This window comes from Geotrypetes seraphini, chromosome 7, assembly GCF_902459505.1.
Source record: "Geotrypetes seraphini chromosome 7, aGeoSer1.1, whole genome shotgun sequence".
In the NCBI taxonomy this organism is placed as follows: domain Eukaryota; kingdom Metazoa; phylum Chordata; class Amphibia; order Gymnophiona; family Dermophiidae; genus Geotrypetes; species Geotrypetes seraphini.
Window position 1 is genome coordinate 173,726,774 of NC_047090.1, and position 21,225 is coordinate 173,747,998.

The 21,225-nt window shown below is 45.2% G+C and overlaps 1 protein-coding gene across 2 annotated transcripts in view; it reads left to right on the forward strand.

The window, feature by feature from the left end:
* SPC25 (SPC25 component of NDC80 kinetochore complex) overlaps nt 1-21,225 on the forward strand; it is a 59,527-nt gene that overhangs the window by 9,222 nt on the left and 29,080 nt on the right. Inside the window, exons 1-4 of one of the 2 annotated variants that reach the window (XM_033952432.1) lie at nt 6,907-7,235; nt 12,585-12,802; nt 12,904-12,969; nt 14,206-14,352. In XM_033952432.1, coding sequence (XP_033808323.1) covers nt 12,592-12,802; nt 12,904-12,969; nt 14,206-14,352 — 424 coding nt within the window. In that variant the 5' untranslated portion in view covers nt 6,907-7,235; nt 12,585-12,591. Of the gene's footprint in view, nt 1-6,906; nt 7,236-12,584; nt 12,803-12,903; nt 12,970-14,205; nt 14,353-21,225 lie in introns of those variants that run through there. The other variant, XM_033952431.1, reaches the window with a different exon arrangement.

Sequence of the window (21,225 nt, forward strand, 5' to 3'; positions counted from 1 at the left end):
CTCTGTGTTTTTTCTATGTGCCTTTCTTGCACCGTGGCTTCTTTTTTTTTCACTTAGTTCGGGAGTCGCTTTGTTCTTTGTTGTTTTCTAGTTTCGTGTTCTCGGCGAATCAGGGGTTTCCCGGTTTGCCTTGGCCGCCTGACCTCGCGTGGCCGCGGCCCTCCTTTTTGACTTACGTCCCAGCCCTTGACCGGGTTTAAAAAGTGCACTCAGTGCGGTCACGTAATTTTGATCACTGACCCGCACTGGACCAGGTCCATTAAAGCCTCGGACCTGGTATTGTCGGATCCGAGTCTCCGGCGGTCACCGGTGCGGTCTCAGACTCCTTCCCATGGGGCATCGGCAGCTTCGGCCTCTTTTTCCCGATGCTTGTCGTCTTCCCGGGACTCCCAAGGGGGGCTTCGTCGGTCCTCGGACCCCTGGGTCTTTGCCTGCAGGGACCTCTAAGCGCAAGCTGTCCTTGACTCCCCCCCGTTCTTTCAGTGGGGCTTCTTCAACATCAGTGCTTGTTGACACTGACATGCCGGCGCAGTACTCCTGGGAGGCTTCCCCCTCTCTTTCTGCTGCTTTGCAGTCTCGCTCGACCTCCCCCCTTGAGGAGCGGTCTGAGAGCAAGCCCTTTTTTTTCACCAGATTCGTTCTGAACATGGGGAAGGCGTTGAATTTGGACCGCCAGTCAGATTCCCGCTATACCAAGGAATACTTGGAGGAGATTGAACTTCCCTATCCTCCTAAGGAGTCCTTGCAGCTCCCCTTGAATCCGGTGTTGCAACAAACTTTTTTCTGCAACCTGGAGACTCCGTATGCTATCCCAGCCATTCCGTCTAAAATGGAGTCTCGGTACCGGACGGTCCCCTGTAAGGGGTTCGAGAAGGCTCCACTTTCCCACCAGTCTTTGGTGGTGGAGTCTTCCCTCAAGAAGTCTCACCCTTCTAAGGTCTACGTGGCTGTCCCGACCGGCCGGGGGGGGGAAGGACTATGGATAAGTTTGGTAGGCGCCTGTATCAAAATTCTATGATGGCTAACAGGGTCCTTAATTACAACTTTACTTTCACATTCTATCTTAAGCAGTGCATTAAATCTCTGCCGTCTTTTCAGGATGACTTGCCGGTCCACCGCTGTGCTGATTTCCGCCGGCTTCTGGATACCCTTTCGCAGTTTTGGCTTACATGTTACAGGCTTCGTATGATGCTTTTGAACTTTCTTCTAGGGTCTCTGCCTTCGCTGTGGCCATGCGTCGCTTGGCGTGATTGCTTATAGTTGATATGGACCCGAATCTGCAGGACCGGTTGGCGAATATCCCGTGCTTGGGCAACAAACTCTTTGATGACTCCATCGAGGCGGCCACCAAGCACCTCTCGGAGCACGAGCACACTTTTGCTTCCCTGGTCCGGGCCAAGGCGAAGCCTGCTTCTCCCAAGTCATATAGATTGCCTCGGCACTACCCGCAGAAATTGATGCTGGCGTTTTCTAGACCTCCGAGGCGTCCACAGCAGCAGAGGGCCCCGCCGAAGCCGCAGACCCCGGCTGCGGCCAAGCCGGCGCCATCCTTTTGACTGGCTGGGCAGGAGGGTGCTGGCCTCCACCCTCGGGCCGTCTCAGTGCTTTCTCTCACTGCTGGGCTCTGATCACTGCGGACCATTGGGTCCTCTCCGTCATCAGGGAGGGGTATTCGCTCCATTTCCAGTCCTCACCTCCGGACCGACCCCCAAAAGAGTATCCTTCGAGCGGCGCACAACTTCCCCTGCTTCTCCGGGAGGCTCAGGCCCTCCTTCGCCTCCAGGTGGTGGAGGAGGTCCCCTGTTGTCAGCGGGGCTCCAGGTTTTACTCCAAGTACTTTCTGGTTCCCAAAAAGACCGGGGACCTTCGCCCCATTTTGGATCTCCGGGGGCTGAACAACTTCCTGGTCAAGGAGAAGTTCCGCATGCTCTTTCTTCCCACTTTATATCCCTTGATGGAAGAGGGGGACTGGTTGTGTTCGCTAGACCTTAAGAAGGCTTACACTCATGTGCTGATCCACCCGGCCTTTCGACGCTTCCTTCGCTTTCGGGTGGGGGACCTTCATCTGCAATATCGGGTCCTCCCGTTCGGGCTCACTTCATCCCCACGGGTCTTCACGAAATGCCTCGTGGTGGTGGCGGCAGCTCTGAGGTTTTGGGGTCTCCAGGTGTTCCAGTACCTCGACGACTGGTTAATCAAGGCACCATCGAGGGACGGGGTTATCTCAGTGACCCGTCAGACTATTATCTTCCTTCAGCGTCTGGGGTTCGAGGTCAACTTCCCAAAGTCCCAGTTGTGCCCCTCTCAGTCCCTGAAGTTTATTGGAGCCGTGCTGGACACGGTTCGCCTCCGGTCGTTTCTGCCTCAGTCTCGGCAAGCTACCCTCGTTCGGCTCAGTCAACAGGTTTCCCTGAGGGCTTCGGTCTCGGCCAGGCAGATGATGATCCTCTTGGGGCACATGGCCTCCACCGTTCATGTGACGCCCTTTGCCAGACTGCAGTGGACTCTGGCATCCCAGTGGAGGCAGGATTGGGATCCCGTATCTCAGCACATTGCGGTGACTCCTTCCTTGAGACGCTTGCTCCGTTGGTGGACCGACTCTTCCAATCTTTCAAGAGGTTTACTATTTCTCGTGCCCCCGCCTCGGAAAGTCCTAATGACGGACTCCTCGGCGTATGCCTGGGGGGCTCATCTCGACAGCCTTCGGACTTAGGGTCCTTGGTCGGATGCGGACTGTCCCTGCCACATCAACCTACTGGAGCTCCGGGCCATTTACAGGGCAATGGTAGCTTTTCGTCACTTGCTGTAGGATCAAATGTTCCTGGTGCATACGGACAACCAGGTGGCGATGTATTATGTGAACAAGCAAAGGGGTACGGGGTTCCCTGTCGCTCTGCAAAAAAGTTATTTGGCTTTGTGAGTGGGCGATACGCCACAACATCTTCCTTCGTGCGGTCTACATCCAGGGCGAGCAAAACTGGCAGACAGGTTAAATCGCCTCCTTCAGCCGCATGAGTGGTCGCTCCATTCCTCAACTCTGCGTCAGGTGTTTGCTCGATGGGGAACTCCGCAGATAGACCTGTTCGTTTTGCCCCTGAATCACAAGTTGCCCCACTTTTGTTCGAGGATCTACTCCCCAGATGTCTCGAGGCGGATGCTTTCCTTCTGTATTGGACGGGCAGATATTTCCCTCCCTTTCCTCTGATTCTGAAAACTCTCGTGCACCTCTGATCGACGCACGCTGCTATGATTTTAATAGCGCCTCAGTGGCCCAGGCAGCCGTGATTCTCTCTTCTCTAACTCAGTGTCTGGGAACTTTTTTCTGCTGCCTGTATTTCTGTCTCTGCTGTCTCAGACTTGGGGTTTGCTGCTGCACCCCAATCTGCAGTCTCTGCACTTGATGGCTTGGTTCCTTTCCACCTGACTTCCTCCCTGGGGTTTTCTCCGTTATTGAGTGGCAGCTGTTCTAACCACTAGGCCACTCCTCTACTTGCATTTTCCTTTTGAAAACAGGTAGAACTGATGTGCATACTTGGACTGTCACAAAATCACCCTCAACTATAATGAATTCAATGTACATACTATAGAAATGATAAGTTTCAAGTTTAATATAAATTTGATTGATCGCTTATTCAAAATTCTAAGCGATGTACACATCAATAAAATTACAGATTTTTAGGGAACAATAAAACAAATGACAAAAACTAGATCTTATAAGATATATTAAAGACCAACCTTACAAACATCTAATATAATAAAACGCTAGGCTGCGCATGCGCACTCCCATCGCGTGAGTCTGTTTTCCGTGAGCTGTAGTGACCCATAGGAAGTGCGCATGCGCGGCTTATGGTTCTTTGAAAGACGCAGCGGTGGCTACTCTCACGATCCCCGCCTGCGTCGGACTTTCGACGCAGGGGATCATGAGAGGAGCCACCGCCGCGTCTTTCAACTAAAAAAAAAAAATACGGCAATGCGGATGTCGGCGGCTGCAGGCCGCCACGGCCGAGCACGGAGATGGGCCGAAGTTTTTTTCAACTTCTCAAAGACGCTGCAGTGGCTCCTCTCACGAGCCGCTCCTGCGTCGGAGAAGGCGACGATCGTGAGAGGAGCCGCCGGGAGGTTACACTGCTGGGGGCTCGGGCTGTTAGGTCCGTGCAGGCTCCTCTCGCGGTAAATAGAGGGAGATGGAATGCTGCGGCTGCTGGACAGGGAAGTAGGGAAGGAGATAGGATGAAAGGGACAGGGGCAGGGAGAGAGACAGAAAGACAGACAAAGGGGGCCAGGGAGGGAGAGAGACAGAAAGAAAGACAGCGGGAGGAAGAGAGACAGAAAGAAAAAGACAGGGGTATGGAGAGAAACAGAAAGAAAGACAGACATATATTCTACCCCCAGGGGGAGGAAGGGAGACAGAAAGAAAAGAAGAAAGGGACAGGGAGAGACACAGACAGACAGACAAAGGGGGCCAGGGACAGAGACAAACAGAAAGAAAGACAGCAGGACAGAGAGAGAGAGAGACGGAAATAAAGACAGACAGACATATATTCTAGCACCCGTTAATGTAACGGGCTAAAATACTAGTATTAAAATGAAAGGGAAGAGAAATACAAGTTGTTGATGGTAAATAAGACACTTATGGGACAAAAACAATGGGGAGGGAGAGATCTATGTACTTCAGAGAAGTTATAAAGTGCAATTGAAATAAGGCTCCTAGTTGGGCTTTCTAATTATCAAATGCATCCTTAAAAAGAAAGCTTTTTAATTTGCACTTAAATCTGTCCAAATTGCGTTCTTCCCTTAAATAGATAGGGAGTGAGTTCTATATTTGAGGGGCTGTGACAGAAAAAATGAATTGCCGCCGTGTATTAATAATTTTAAGTGAGGGAATTAGTAAATGTTGATCGTTTGACCTCAATAATCTAGTTGAGGTATAGGGAATCGGTAATTTATGAATAAAAGCAGGAGTTTTGTATTGCAAAGATTTGAAAGTAAGCAAACTTAGTTTATACAATATAAGGTGAGCTACTGGGAGCCAATGCGCTTTCTTAAGGAGAGGTGTCAAGTGATCGAATTTCTTAGCTTTCATTATAAGTTTAACAAAAGCATTTTGGATAATCTGTAAATGTCTGATTTCATTTTAGGCTATTCCCTTGAAAAGAGCATTGCAATAATCAATTTTAGAAATTACCAAGGAATGAATTAATATGTTAAGAGACTTTGAACATAGAAATTTCGAAACTGAATGGATTTGACGAAGTCTGAAAAAAGTTGATTTAACAATACTACTAATGTGATCATGATAGGTTAATTTATAATCAAAGATAACCCCTAAGATCTTAATGCTACTTATTGACTGTAAAGTGGTACCCTTGATAATGATTGGAAAAATGAGCTTAGAACCATCTTTCCAGGAAAAGGATAACATTTGATTTATTAACATTAAGAACTAATCTGTTAGTGTCGAGCCACTGGTGAATCTGTTTGAGTTTCTTATTGATTGCTATTGTTTCAAGAGGGTTATTGGAATCTAGCGGATGTAAAAGCTGAGGAGTCTGAATTTACCTGAACCTATAAGTTATGGTTCTAACCACCTTGGTGAGTTCCTAGGAGCTTTAGATTTTGAATGCACCCATAAACTGTGGCTGGAGGACTCTGCTTCTCAGTCCTCTTTCTCTGGGCCACCTGATCATAAATCTGACCCTGGTAGTAATAGAAATAATAAATACTGTAGTACCTCCTGTAGAAAGGCAGGCTGGGGGAAAAACTAAGATCTAGACCAGGGGTAGAGAACTTTGGTCCTCGAGAGCCGTATTCCAGTAGGGTTTTCAGGATTTCCCCAATGAATATGCATGAGATCTATTTGCATGCACTGCTTTCAATGCATATTCATTGGGGAAATCCTGAAAACCCGACTGGGAATACGGCTCTCGAGGACCAGAGTTCCCTACCCCTGAATTCTAGACCAGTGGTTCCCAACCCTGTCCTGGAGGAACACCAGGCCAATTGGGTTTTCAGGCTAGCCCTAATGAATATGCATGAAGCAAATTTGCATGCCTATCACTTCCATCATATGCAAATCTCTCTCATGCATATTCATTAGGGCTAGCCTGAAAACCCGATTGGCCTGGTGTTCCTCCAGGACAGGGTTGGGAATCACTGTTCTAGACAGAGTAAGGTGAGCAACAACAGGCCCAAGAGACAAGTCCTCATGTTGAGAAAAGAGAAATATACAGTAAAACCTTGGTTTGTGAGCATAATTTGTTCCAGAAGCATACTTGTAATCCAAAGCACTCGTATATCAAAGCAAATTTCCCCATAGGAAATAATGGAAACTCAGATGATTCATTCCACAACCCAAAAACTTTAATACAAAATACTATACGTACTTATATTGCAAGACCTCGCTCATTTAGAACAGTCACTACACTGTTCTAAATGAGAAAAGAACCATCGGCTCAGTTGTGATGATGACGCGTGTATGTACTCGTATTGCAAGACTTTGCTTGTTTAAAACAGTCTACACCAGTGATTCCCAACCCTGTCCTGGAGGAACACCAGGCCAATCGGGTTTTCAGGCTAGCCCTAATGAATATGCATGAGAGAGATCTGCATATGATGGAAGTGATAGGCATGCAAATTTGCTTCATGCATATTCATTAGGGCTAGCCTGAAAACCCAATTGGCCTGGTGTTTCTCCAGGACAGGGTTGGGAACCACTGGCCTGTTTAGGCAATGGGGAATTAAGTGACTTGCCCAGGGTCACAAGGAGTAGCGTGGATTGGAACCCACAACCTCAGGGTGCTGAGGTTGTAGCTTTAACCACTGCCACACTCACAAAGCGTACAATAGTTACTATTTAACTGAATGCACAAAGCAGCCACGCTCCCAGCTCCTACCCAGCCCGTTTCAGACCAATAAAAAAGAACGGGAGCGACACACAGCCGCCCTGCTTACTGCGCATGCGCATCGTCAGACCAGGAGTGCCTATCTGACCGATTCACGGCGCCTCCTCCGTGATCGGTGCTCTTGCGTGCTGCCTGGCTTGTGGCCTCCGCGCCAAATTTCGAACCGGGGAGGTCGGTATATGAATTATTGTTGGAAAGGCAACGGAGCGAGTTTCTCGGGCGCACCTGCCCCCCCCCCTCTCAAAGGGTGACTGGAGCATTTAGGTCCTCCTATGAAAAAGAGCCATTGTACACAGCACCTTCCGCGACATAAGCGGCAACGGCACTTGCGAGGTAACTGCTAGGCCTCATGTGTTCCTTCTTCCTCGTTTGTGGGTTTTAGTGTACACGCGTTAAAAGGAACGTGCTTTTTTTTTTTTTTTTAATATATATTTCTAAAAACTGACAGGCCACTTCGAGGGCCAAGCCCGAAATCTACATCATAAATAACTTCAAAATTTGTAGTTACAGAAGAGGCAGAGAATAACTGGGAGGGATGAAACCGATCACCGGCATAAGCGCATAATATGTATCCCTTACTTCACGTTTTCTGGCGTGTCAATAAAAAGGCTGTTCAATTAACCTAAAGAAGACCGGCATGAGCCAAGAACGGTCATAGCTATTACATTTGTGTGCCTGTATAAATAATGCTTGGTGTGTGCTTAGCACCCTAATACTGAGCAAGCGCCTTTATTGTGTCCAAGAAGGAGGAATTTGTATTGTGTTTGAACATTTTCAAAATGTTAGCACCCATGCTGTTATGAATGCCTTTAGCTCTGAGGCCTATGAGCAGGGTGGGTTTCTACAGACTCGTTCTTGCTCCTATAATAATAATATTTACAACCAGATGAAGGCTTCGTTTTTTGAAAAAAATAACTTTTATTTATTTATTTCTTCAATCAATTTGTACCTCGCTTAATCTATTGTAAACCGCATAGAACTTAACGGTATTGCGGTATATAAGCTGTTATTATTATTATTCCATTTGTGCGTCGCACATACCTGTACAAGCTCTAGGCGACATTACAGAGGAAGGGGTTAGAAGATGGTAGGGAGGACTTTGGAGGGCAGCAAGGAGTGGAGAGGAGAGCAGTATGTAGAATATTTTTCAGATTAATTATCCAGGTATATATAAAAAAAAAAAACAACAACAACCTACTGATTTAATTACACACATGGAGGGTCATAATCAAAAGATATGTCTAAGTCTGATTTGGACATAGGGCGCTAATCACCCAAAGTCAGCAGCGGGAAAATGTCCATTCTCACAAAGTACGTCTAAAAATATTTTTTTAGAACATTGTCTATCTGTACATCCAGGCGTTTGATTGTCCAGACCACAACCACGTCTATCTTTATATCACATTCTCGACCAAAAATTAGTCTAAGTCCCAAACGCCCAGAACAAGACCTTTTGGACGTGAGAGGGGCCAGCATTGTGATGAACTGGCTACCCAGACATGGCCAAACAAATAGAGTACTTGCCTTGTAAAAGACTGACAAGACCAGAAACAAGGAAAAAAGCAAGAGAGATGCCCTTTACAACCAAAATACTGTATAATCTTTATTGTAAAGTCCCAACAAAGGTCCAAGTTTCGGCATCTATGATGCCTTCATCAGAGTTCACTAAAAAGCATAAAACCAACATAGAAAACATGTAATGAACACAAATAGCAAAAAATAAATAAATATCAGCTAAACAATAAAAACTACAGATCAAGATAAAATAAATGAAAGAATAAACTAAAACAATAAAACTAGACTGTAATAGGATCCAATATGAAACATAAAATATAACATCAAGCATAAAATGTAGGCACCAAGAAATGCAAATACAAATTAATTGTCAATGGAGTGCAAGTTACAGACAAAACACAGTGTGGGCATGTGTCTATCATGCTTGAAGCTGGAAAAGCAAATGTGTTTAAATAAGATACAGATTGCATATTTGGAGACCCAGGAACCATACATTAGTATATATAAGCATGGGTAAAACAAGCACATAGAACTTGTAGATAAAACCATTAAGCAATAAAACCAAATGCTAAAAACAACACATGAAATATGCTGTGCCATTGTAGACATGTCACCTCATGACAAATGTGAGCAGTCCATCGAGCATTGCAATGAGCATTCCATTAAGCAATAAAACCAACCGCTAAGAACAGAGAAACAAAACATTAAATATGCCATTGTACTGTATATATAAAATAACTCTCAACAGCTGTGGGCATTCAAATTAAACAGACAACTTATGTAAAGAGATATATACCGTGGTAAATAAAAATGAAAAGATTTAGTGAGACATGGTAACAGAGCAGAGGGCCCCCTTACAGGGCACTGCTGTGAACTTGTAATTTTAGAAGGCTTTACTTTATTACTAGTATGTTTTATTGATGTTTGATTTGTTGTACTGTATGTGATTCCATTTGTGTATGTACTCTATTGTGATCCGCCTTGGGAAAGGTGGGGTATAAATAAATAAATACAAACTTCACAAAAAGGGTGCCACATAAACATCTCACCAGAACTCCCTTATAGGTTATGGTAATCCCCCCCCCAAACGATGCCCACCTGTCTACAACCCCAATAGCCATTATGGCTGCAGGTGGCACCTATATGGCAGTACAGTAGGTGTTGTTGGTTGTTGTTTGTTTTTTTTTGGGGGGGGTGGGCTCACATTTTCCACCATGAGTGTAGTGGTTAGAGTGGCTCTGGGTCCTCCTCTCTATGGTGCACTAGCCCACCCCCCAGACTAAAGCCACCTCTGTGCAGCTCTATTAGGCTTTCCTGTGCCAGGTGCTGATGTTCCGGAGGCATGAATGTACATTTTTATTCTGAGCTCTGTGGATGTGCGAAGGGGTCAGTGTACACGGGGGGAGTGTGTGTGGGTCTTTACTTTGTCACTGCAGTGGTTATCTGGTCACTTTGGATGCCTTTTGGGCACTTATACCGGTCTTTACATCGTCTAAGTCACAACATATAAGATCCGTCAAACCTTCGATTAACCCTGCAGAACGACTAAGTCTAGGTCGGCCCACATCCTGCCCTAACCACTCGTCCAAAAATGCCCCTTTCAGCTCAGCGCACAGTGGGGTTCAGAAGCCTGATAAGTCTAAAAAAGCATTTTGATTATCGGCACTTGGATGACCTGTCTTTTAGATCAGTAGTGTTCAACCTTTTTACATCCGTGGACTGGCAGAAATAAAATAATTATTTTGTGAACTGGCAAACTGCTAAGACTGAAATTTAAAAAAAACATTTCCGCCCCGTCTCCGTGAGCTCGGTCCCCGCAAACCATCTGATCTCATCCACACAAGCCTCAGTTATGATTTTATATTGAACGTATTTTATTAAAGTATAAAAGAAACAATATTTTGTACAATTGTCATTTTATAAATACAAATATACAGAGCAAGCACCAACAAAACCCCTGTCTCCCCTTCCCTTCACATATATCCCTTCTACTATCAAGAAAACTGAACAAGTCAATTATTACAGAATTCTAGACAGAATTATGCTAACAGAATACTGCGGTCACACATGACAGGAATAGTGTTAGGGGAGTGCCCCCTGGTCAGTAAGAGCCCTAAGCCAGCTGGAAGCTAAAGATGCACTGCCTGGGCTTTGCAGTCCCCAGTTATGTCTCTAGCAGGATATATATTTCAAACCTGATATATTCTAATGACAAAATAAGAAATAAAATTATTTTTTTCTACCTTTTGTTGTCTTTAGTTTCTACTTTCATCTTCTTTTCAATCTTTTCATTCCAGCATCTGCCCGTTCCATCCACCGTCTGCCTCTTCCAGAAATTGTCTGTCTTCCCCTGTCATCTCTCCTCTAGACCCCCCCCCCCCTTTTGGTCTGGCATCCATCATCTTCCCTCTGTTCCTTCATGGTCTGGCATCTTTCTCCTTTCATCTCTCTTTTTCATCTGGTTTTTAGCATTTCTCGTCTCATTTTCTCCACTCAGATCTAATATCTCTGTTTCCTTCCCCGTTCTCTGGCATCTCTCACTCTCCTCTCTCTTCTCTTTCTTTTTCTTCTCTGGTCTTCCTTCTTTATTTTCTGCCTCCGTCTAAATTAAATTCTTTCTTACTATGCAGTCCTCAGTTTCCCTCTTTTCATTGTGTCTACCCACAGCATGCTACCCCTTTCCTTCACCCCTCCACTATCTCACTAACTCTATTTTCTTCCCCCGTCCAGCATATATCCTTTTTCTTTATCCCTCCTTCCATCCAGTATGTGTTCTCTTTCACCACTTCCATTCAGCATTTGCTTTCCCTTCTCTCCACTTCCATCATCTGCCCTCTTCTCTCTTCCCCTTCTCCCCACTTCCATCATCTGCCCCTTCTGTCTCTTTCCCCCACTTCCATCATCTATCCCCTTCTCTTAATCTCTCCATCCACCACAGGCCCATCTTTCTTCCTTCCTCTCACCTTTCTTTCCGATTTTGGCACTCAAGATCGGCAACGGGCCTCCTCCCCAGCATCAACAGCACTTGGCAACGCGGTGCTCATTCCAAAGCTTCCCTCTGACTTGAACTGCCTGGGCGGAAACAGGAAGCTGCTTCAGAGGGGAAGCTTTGGGCTGAGCACCGCGTTGCTGATCTGAAGTGCTGTTGATGCCGGGGGGAGAAGGAGGCCCGTTGCCAATCTTGAATTGCATTGCAGGGGGAGCCCTGATGCCGCCCATCGCCGTTGCAGCCCAGACGCTACCAATGGCCCCAATCCGATCTCCCTGGCCCTGTGCGGACCGGCAGGAATTTTCTGCGGACCAGTTGTTGAAGAACACTATTTTAGATCATCCAGGTGCCGACTTGGGCGGGTTTTTAGACGTATTTCAGTTTCGATTATGAGCCCCATAGGATTGTGTACATTCCACCCTGTCTAAGCTTGATTTGCCTGATTCCTACCTTGCATATTGCCATTGTCCGTCTCAGGACCTCTTCTGTATCTTAAGATTTAGCAGAGAAAAAACTAAAGGCACTTGAGGACTCCTTTTACTTTTCTCCTTTGATGGGGTTATATAGCTCCTACTAGTTGCACTTAGCTGGTTGGTTCTTAGCTTCTCATGTGTCATTTGTTTTTCATTGTTTAAATGTTTATTAATCGTTGTTTTTTTTATCATAAGTTACAGAGCAGAACAGAATATGGTTTGTTGCCGGGGAAGCTTCCAATGTCTCTGTTTCTCTCTTTTTATGTTTTCTCTGTTTTCGGTGGTTTGATTGCTTTGATACCAACCCCAAAGGGAGCTGTTCTCCAATTTGGTTTTATATTGGCGGTATAGCAAATAAATTGAACTTGAGGAGTTCAGAGTTTTAAAGCGACACCCTTCTGCAGATTTGCAACTAATGGGAAGCAACAGCTACTGTACAGAATCCTATATCTTCTAACTGAAAGATTAGCAAGGTAAGAACCTAATCTTTCATACCCTGCAATTTTATTACCTCTGATTGGAAATGGTATCTGATGCAAAATGAGGTAATGAAATTGCAGGATACTCTGAAAGGCATCTTGTCTGTTTTGTACCCTTTGCAAGAAATTCTGAAAGGCACAGTTGAGGCTTTTGAAGGTGAATTTTTAAAATTTTACACTTTTATGGATGTTTTGGATAAACATTGTGATAATGTTCCATTTGCAGCAGTACCATGTCCCACACGCGTTCAGAAGAGGAGCCGAGTTCAAATAGGCATATGAAAGATTTTCAAACCACTTCTGTAAGTCCTTTATGTGAAGAATCCATAAATCGGGTCATGATGGAATTCAAGACTAGTTTTATGAACCGTATGACCAACGAATACAACAGTGAGATAATGGGCACAAAAGATGCTTACAAGGAGGCCATAAAAACTTTAACAGGTTTTGTTGATAATTTTTCTCTTATCAGTCATTTTTTCCAACCATTTCTTTGATAGAATATCTTATTTCGTTACTGTTTTTTTTCCCCCCCATAATTACAGAAACTTTGACCAGGAAGTACATGGAAGGCCAGCTCATGGCTGAGAGAGTCCTTGAATCCCAAAATGGTATGCTACTGGCTGCGCTAATAACTGATACATTATTTTCTGTCATATTTTGTCAGACATGATAAAAACATGAATATTAGGACCAGTTCTTTGGATACATTTTATGTAGCTTATGTATTTGTTTATAGATTTTTTTGTCACTTAAATAAATTCCTATACCCTGTACATTTTCCTGCAGTTTTGTTTTATTTTCTTGTTTAAAAACAATTTAACACAGAAAAAGGTTTTGTAAAAACAAGTTCCCTATGATGGACTGTAGTTTGTAGTTCATACCAATTTTATTGCTAGTGGAAATATAAGTTCAGTTATCCTTTCCCTGATACTTTATCTCATTGGTATCTGAACTGGTTTGTTGTCTTGGCAGTTGGTAATTGGAAGCTACCAAAGTGAGTCTGTCCTTTGACAATCATCTTTGAGGCCCACTTTACATACACCACTGCTACAACTTTGGGGGAGGGGGCTAAGACGTCTTCAATCTTGCATTAATTCTTTTTCCTTGATGTGAGTTTCCAGGGCTGGAGATATAAGGTCCCTGTCAGGATATTGGGACCCTGGACCAGTTCTGTAGTGGTGCTGTGTCAGGATGACCAGTATTTTGGGATCACCTCATTTTAACAGCGCTAATGAAACTGGAAGCTGCAGTATCTGCTAAGAAAAATCTCACTTCTGTGATCCTTGTTCTGGATACTTGCATTTTAAGGATGGTCTTGCTGGCTAAAATCCAGAAGCTGAAGGTCAAGTTGTTTCAGTGCCGTTGAGGAACTCTGCATTGATTTAAAGGACATTTCACAATCAATAATTTTCCATTTTGTGATTCTATTAAGTTGGTTAATTTTTCCTATATATTGAGAAATATTGCCTTTGATTTATTTAAGAACAATTTGTCTGTGGTCTATTAACTTGCTTCATCCTAAAGATAGGAGTTGTAGAAGCTGGAAGATTGGTAAATCTGGTGAAACAGAACTTTGGAGAAAACTAAGCTACTAGTTTGTTTGTGCTTGTCTTCCTCCTATTCTTTCTAAGCATTCGCCTAGCCCCATCTCCCTTCCTAGCCTACTACAGTTGGGTATAGTGATCTAGGGAACAGCGCCATCTCGTGGCATCAGTAGTAGCTGCCTGGGTCCCTGGTAATGACTGCCTCTCTGTCCAGGCTCCTATTATTGGTAATTATGATTTCTGGATTCTTTTCAATCTTGGCTAATAAAATGAGTTTTATTTTTCCCCATCCCACTATAGATTGCCTACTGCAGAACAAGCACATTGAAGAAAAGCAAGAGGAGCTGTTACAACAGGTTGCCAAATTGAAACAGAATAAAGAGCACAAGGTAGAACAGGTGAAAAGCATCCAAAGCATCAAGGACGAAGCTGACAGAAAACGAGCAAGTAAGAAGTTTTCAGTGTATCTGCATTTTTGAAATGCAGCTGCAAGAGCTGTGCATTTGACTTCATGGGGAGAGTGTGTAGGATGAGAACAGTTTCTATGCTTGTTTCAAATGGTACCACTGAAGTGTATATTGTGAATAGCTATTCCAGTGCAATAGGTGAGACATTCTAGAGCAGTGGTCTCAAACTCGCAGCCCGCTGGGTACTATTTTGATACCCTCGGTATTAGAAAGAATGATTCTTTATGAAAAACTTGTGCCTTAAGTGTCTGGCAGCCTGAGTGCATTGTAAGTAGAAAGCCAACGTCCGCTTACAGTCCAGAGTATGAAGCGTCACTTCTCCAGGATGAAAATTGGGCTTAGGAAAAAATACTGGAAGAACAATGGATTGGTTAAGGTGGAAATCCAAAACCACCTTAGGTAAGAACTTAGGATGTGTACGGAGAACCACCTTATTATGATGAAAAACAGTGAAAGGCAGATCCGCTACCAAGGCTTGTAGCTCACTGACCCTGCGAGAAGACGTGAGAGCAATAAGAAACACTACCTTCCAAGTGAGATACTTCAAATGAGCCCAATCGATTGGCTCAAAAGGAGGCTTCATCAACTGAGCAAGGACAACATTGAGATCCCAAACCACCAGAGGTGGTTTGAGAGGAGGATGGATATTGAAAAAACCCTTCATAGCCCCCTCAAGCAGCTGATGAAAAGCAGCAATAGCACCTGAATAGAGTGTCCCGAGGTGGACCCGAATAGACCCGAATAGATGTCGACTTGAGACCAGACCGAGACAAGTGCAGCAGATAGTCCAGCATGGAAGACAAGGAGGCAGAATGCGGCTCCATGTGGAACGTAGCGCACCAAGAGGAAAATCTGGTCCACTTCTGAGAACAATACATCCTAGTGGACCGCTTTCTGGAAGCCTCGAGAACATCCCGAACAGACTGAGAAAACTGGAACGAGGCAGTTAGATGACTAGGTACCAAGCTGTCAAGTGCAGAGACTGCAGGTTGGGATGAAGAAGAGAGCCTTGACTCTGAGAAAGCAGAGAAGGAAAAACCGGAAGAAGCAGAGGCTCCCTGGCACTGAGTCAAAGCAGCAGGGAGAACCAGGGTTGTCTGGGCCACTGAGGAGCTATCAGAATCGTGGTGGCATGAACAGAGTTGAGCATGACGAGTCTTCAGAATCAGAGGGAATGGAGGGAACGCATAAACAAACAGGTCCGTCCAGTCCAGAAGGAAAGCATCCACCTCGAGCCGGTGAGGAGAATAAATCCGGGAGCAGAAATGAGGCAACTTGTGGTTGAGGGGTGATGCAAACAGATCTACTTGCTGGGTCCCCCATCGAGCAAACAGAGTCAACGAATGGAGGGACTATTTGTGAGGTTGTAGAAGGCAACTCAGTTTGTCCGCCACGCAGTTCTGCTGGCTCTGAGAAAGATGCCACACCCACGCCAGCAATGATCAGAAATTACACAAGCTTTTAAGCTTAGTAGGTGTTAGGTTCCAATGGTAATACATCTTGTACCCATTTTCAATAATCGTATAAGATACAGAATGTTGAAACAGGCTCTTGTAGCATTGGTGCCAAGTTCCCTCCCTCCCCACCTACCAGGCCCAGTTCTCCTTCCCAAGTGTTTCTATATGGATCTACAGGGGCTTCCTGCAACAAAAGTGCTTTGTATATCCTTGAAATACCTCCCATGCCCACCCCCAAATGTAATGCCTTTTCTAGGGCTGTCTCTCCCAGACTCAATTCCCAAAAGCTTTCTTGTTAAAAACAGTTTGAAGTTGAGTACACCCCTAGACATCCTGGGCTGTAAGGCCATATTCCTCCTGAAGGGAGTCAAAGGAAAGTACCCCCACTCTCCCAACACTTGGCCGAGTGTTCATAGCTCTGCCCATACCTAGCCACCCCAAACCGAATCCTCTCTACCCGCTATAAATCCTTGGGTGAAGCATATTGATGTATAAAGAAAATAGATTCTCTTGAGAAACATACGCTTACACAAGGAGTGAATTGATTCAAAACAAAAAAAAATCGGCTTCCCAATTCGGCTGACCCTCGCCCCCTAAAGCAGGAGCGGCAGCACTGCTCTTGCTGGCCAGCCGCTGCTGCACCTGCTTTAGAGGGGGAAGGGGGAGGGTCAGTTGGGAAGTGCTGCTGTTGGCTTCCCCCCCCCCCCCGGCATACGGTTCCCCCCCCCTAGCCTCCCGCTTCCCCCCTGGCCTCCCCGCACCGTTTACCATTGAGGAGCAGCCTTCAAATAAGATTGTGGTGCTAGCGATCTTTGCACTGCTTCTGAGCTGTTTCCTCCACCGCGATCCTGCTCTGACGTCAGAGGAGGGGCAGGATCGCGGCAGAGGAAACAGCTCCAAAGCAGTGCAAAGATCGCTAGCACCACGATCTTATCTGCAGGCTGCTCCTCAACGGTAAACGGTGCGGGGAGGCCAGGGGGGAAGCCGGACACCAGGGGGAACACTCAGTCCTTCAGGGTGGGGGGTGGGATGCAGGCTTTTTGGGGGGGAGGACAAGCCTTCAAGGGGGACAGACCTTCAAGAGGGGGGACAGGCAGGCAGACCTTTGGGGGAGATGCAGGCCTTCAGGGGTGGGATGCAGGCTTTTAAGGGGGGGAAGGCCTTCAGGTGGGGAACAGGCCTTCAAGGGGGAGGGACAGGCAGGCAGGCCTTCAGGGGAGATGCAGACCTTCATGGGTGGGATTCTGACCTTTAAGGGGGGGGACAGGCCTTTAAGGGGGGGCAGGCCTTTAGGGGTGGGGTGCAGGTCTTCAAGGGGGGAACAGACCTTCAGGGGAGGGGGGCCCTGGTGTAGAAGTACACAGAGGGAGGGAGGGAGGGAAGGGGGGTTCAAAGAGACGTGCATATGCCGGACTTTGGGGGGAAGAAATAATGGATCTGAAAATAGAGGAGAGGGAGAGAGATGATGGACAATGAGATTTAGGGAGGGAAGGAACAGAAAGGGAGAGAAGTTGAATCTAATGGGTTACAGGATCCGAGGCAACATGGCTTTACAAAAGGTAAATCGTGCCAAACGAACCTGATTGAATTTTTTGATTGGGTGACCAGAGAGCTGGATCGAGGACATATGCTAGATGTAATTTACTTGGATTTCAGCAAAGCCTTTGGTACAGTTCCTCATATGGGGCTGTTGAACAAACTTGAAGGGCTGAAGTTAGAACCCAAAGTGGTGAACTGGGTCAGAAACTGGCTGTCGGACAGACGCCAGAGGGTGGTGGTTAATGGAAGTCGCTTGAATGAAGGAAAGGTGAGTAGTGGAGTCCCTCAGGGATCTGTGCTGGGGCCAATCCTGTTCAATATGTTTGTGAGTGACATTGCTGAAGGGTTAGAAGGAAAAGTGTGCCTTTTTGCAGATGATACCAAGATTTGTAACAGAGTAGACACCGAAGAGGGAGTGGAAAATATGAAAAAGGATCTGCAAAAGTTAGAGGAATGGTCTAATGCCTGGCAACTAAAATTCAATGCAAAGAAATGCAGAGTAATGCATTTGGGGATTAATAATAGGAAGGAACCGTATATGCTGGGAGGAGAGAAGCTGATATGCACGGACGGGGAGAGGGACCTTGGGGTGATAGTGTCTGAAGATCTAAAGGTGAAAAAACAGTGTGACAAGGCAGTGGCTGCTGCCAGAAGGATGCTGAGCTGTATAAAGAGAGGTATAGTCAGTAGAAGGAAGAAGGTGTTAATGCCCCTGTACAGGTCATTAGTAAGGCCCCATTTGGAGTATTGTGTTCAGTTTTGGAGACCGTATCTGGCGAAGGATGTAAGAAGACTTGAGGCGGTCCAGAGGAGGGCGACGAAAATGATAGGAGGCTTGCGCCAGAAGACGTATGAGGAGAGACTGGAAGCCCTGAATATGTATACCCTAGAGGAAAAGAGAGACAGGGGAGATATGATTCAGACGTTCAAATACTTGAAGGGTATTAACGTAGAACAAAATCTTTTTCAGAGAAAGGAAAATGGTAAAACTAGAGGACATAATTTGAGGTTGAGGGGTGGTAGATTCAAAGGCAATGTTAGGAAATTCTACTTTACGGAGAGGGTGGTGGATGCCTGGAATGCGCTCCCGAGAGAGGTGGTGGAGAGTAAAACTGTGACTGAGTTCAAAGAAGCGTGGGATGAACACAAAGGATCTAAAATCAGAAAATAAGATTAAATATTGAACTAAGGCCAGTACTGGGCAGACGTGCAAGGTCTGTGTCTGTATATGGCTGTTTGGTGGAGGATGGGCTGGGGAGGGCTTCAATGGCTGGGAGGGTGTAGATGGGCTGGAGTAAGTCTTAACAGAGAATTCGGCAGTTGGAACCCAAGCACAGTACAGGGTAAAGCTTTGGATTTTTGCCCAGAAATAGCTAAGAAGAAAAAATTTAAATTGAATCAGGTTGGGCAGACTGGATGGACCATTCGGGTCTTTATCTGCCGTCATCTACTATGTTACTATGTATGTTACTATGTTACAAGGCATGGTGTGGAGGGAGGCTAGAGATACTGGATAGGAGGGTAGTTGGGAAAAGAAATGGAGAGATGATGGACCATGGGGTGGTGGGGAAGGAGGGAGAGATGCTGGATGAAAGGGTAGTTAAGAAAAGGTGGATCTGTGGATGGAGACGAAAAAAAGGAAAGATGCCAGACTTCCTGGAGAGGAAAGGGAAACAGAAGGGGAGGATAGAGATGGCAGATGGATGGTTAGCACAGAAAAAGAAGAAAGAAGGAGACTCTGGCAAGCAAGTAGTTATCAGAAGACAATCAGAGCCTGGGACCAACAAGATTTGAATAATGACCAGACAACAAAAGGTAGGAAAAATAATTTTATTTTCTGTTTTGTGATTACAATTGTCAGATATGAAATGTGTATCCTGCCAGAGCTGGTGTTAAACTGCAAACGTGAGATAGGATTTAACAGAGAGGGGAAAAGTATTTTTTGTTTGTTTATTTTGTTTACACTACAGCGCCAGTGTGGTTAGGAGAAGACAGAGGCTATAAAATAAACCCACCAGGATGTTTGAAAAAAAAAACAAAAAACACCCAATTGGGCAGGAAAATTGAATCGAAAAACCAATTCAATAGGCTGAATCAAATCGAATCAAAATTTATTTTCCTGAATCGGGCAGCACTAGTGTCGCTTTGCTCTTACGGCATGGCTCTTGAGAGCTCGAGGCATTGGCGCACAAGAGTTACTCGGAGATAGTCATTGCTACTCTGTTCAGGCCCAAAAATCTATCAACGGTCTCCTGCCTATGCTAAGACGTGGAAAACTTTCTAGCACCTGTGCCTTAAGAAAAAGGGAGAACTGTTCTCAGGTCTTTGTGGTATTAGCCTTCCTTCAGGCTGGCTTTTAAAGTGGCATCTTAGTCTAAGTAGCCAGTCTCTCTTGTTTTATGGCTCATGACTGAAGAGCTCCATTGGCTTCTCATCCTGACATAGCCAGATTCCTAAAAGGACCTTAACATGATTTTCCAGGATCTCAGCCAAGCTCCATGTGAGCCACTGAAGGAAGCGTCTTTGATAAATCTGACACACAAGACTCTTTTTACATTACATTAGTGATTTCTATTCCGCCTGTGCCTTGCGGTTCTAGGCGGATTACAAATTATAAGAGATCTGGACATTACCGAGAGAATTGCAAAACAAAGATTATTCAGAGAAATTACATAACAGATTATCTAGAGATATTACTTAATAGATTATCTAGGGAAATTGCATAACCGTGATTCATGTACTTTACATGGTGTGGTAGAGGATTCAATTATAAGAATTACATTCAATTATAGGAATTACATTCAATTATGAGAATTATATTTAAGAGAATCAAGTGATAACAGGATGTAGTGGAGAATATCAGTATATGCGGGTTGCAGACGAGAAATTACCTAACAGTGACGTAAGATGTTTGTTGGATAGTGAGGTAAATGCTTATTTAGGAGTCTGAGTATTTTTGGAGGGAAAGGTTCTAGGAGTTGACTAATGTGATATTCAGGAGAGGGAGAGCTTGTGCGAAAGGGGAGGAGACTAGTTAGTAAGGACATGTTTTTTGAATAGAAATGTTTTGATTTCTTTTCGAAACACTTTGATGTCTGTTGTGTTGATCATTAGTTTGGTGATGGTGGGGTCAATTTTCGCTGCCTGTGTCGCTAGAAGGCTGTCGTATAGTTTCTTACGTCGGGTACCATTATGAGGGGGGAAGGTGAATTGGTTTTGAGTTCTCCTGATCTGGATGAGTGGTAGCGGTATAGGCGGTTGTTTAGGTAACAGGGGGCTGTTCCGTGGGTTACTTTAAATAGAAGACAATAGAACTTGAATTGAGTTCTAGCTTTTATCGAAAGTCAGTGAGAGTCTACATAGGCGGGGGTGATGTGGTCATATTTGTTGAGACAGTAGATGAGTCTGATGGCTGTGTTCTGAATGGTCTGTAGTTGTTTTATCATGTAGTTTGGGCATGGTAGGTAGAGGCTGTTGCAGTAATCCAAAGTACTGAGTGTGGTCATTACCTCAGTGAAAAGAATCTCGGAGCTACAGGCCCTTTTTTGCAGGTAACCTTTCCTTAAATTCACTGTAGTTGGAGTTTCTTTACACACTGTCCCATCTTTTTTGCCAAAGATTGTTTTGTCGTTCCATGTCAATCAGGACGTCAGATTGCCAGTATTCCAGTCCACAGGTTCCAAAAAGGAGGACCAGATTCAGAAGATGATGTATGTTAAGAGTGCTTCTCCGGTATCTTGAGGTCACCTACGAGTTCAGGCTATCTGACCTTCTCTTCATACTGATAAATCCAGCTAAGCGCAAGTGCACTGGCTTCCATGGCCACGATTTCCAGATGGGTCTGTAGGGCCATTTCG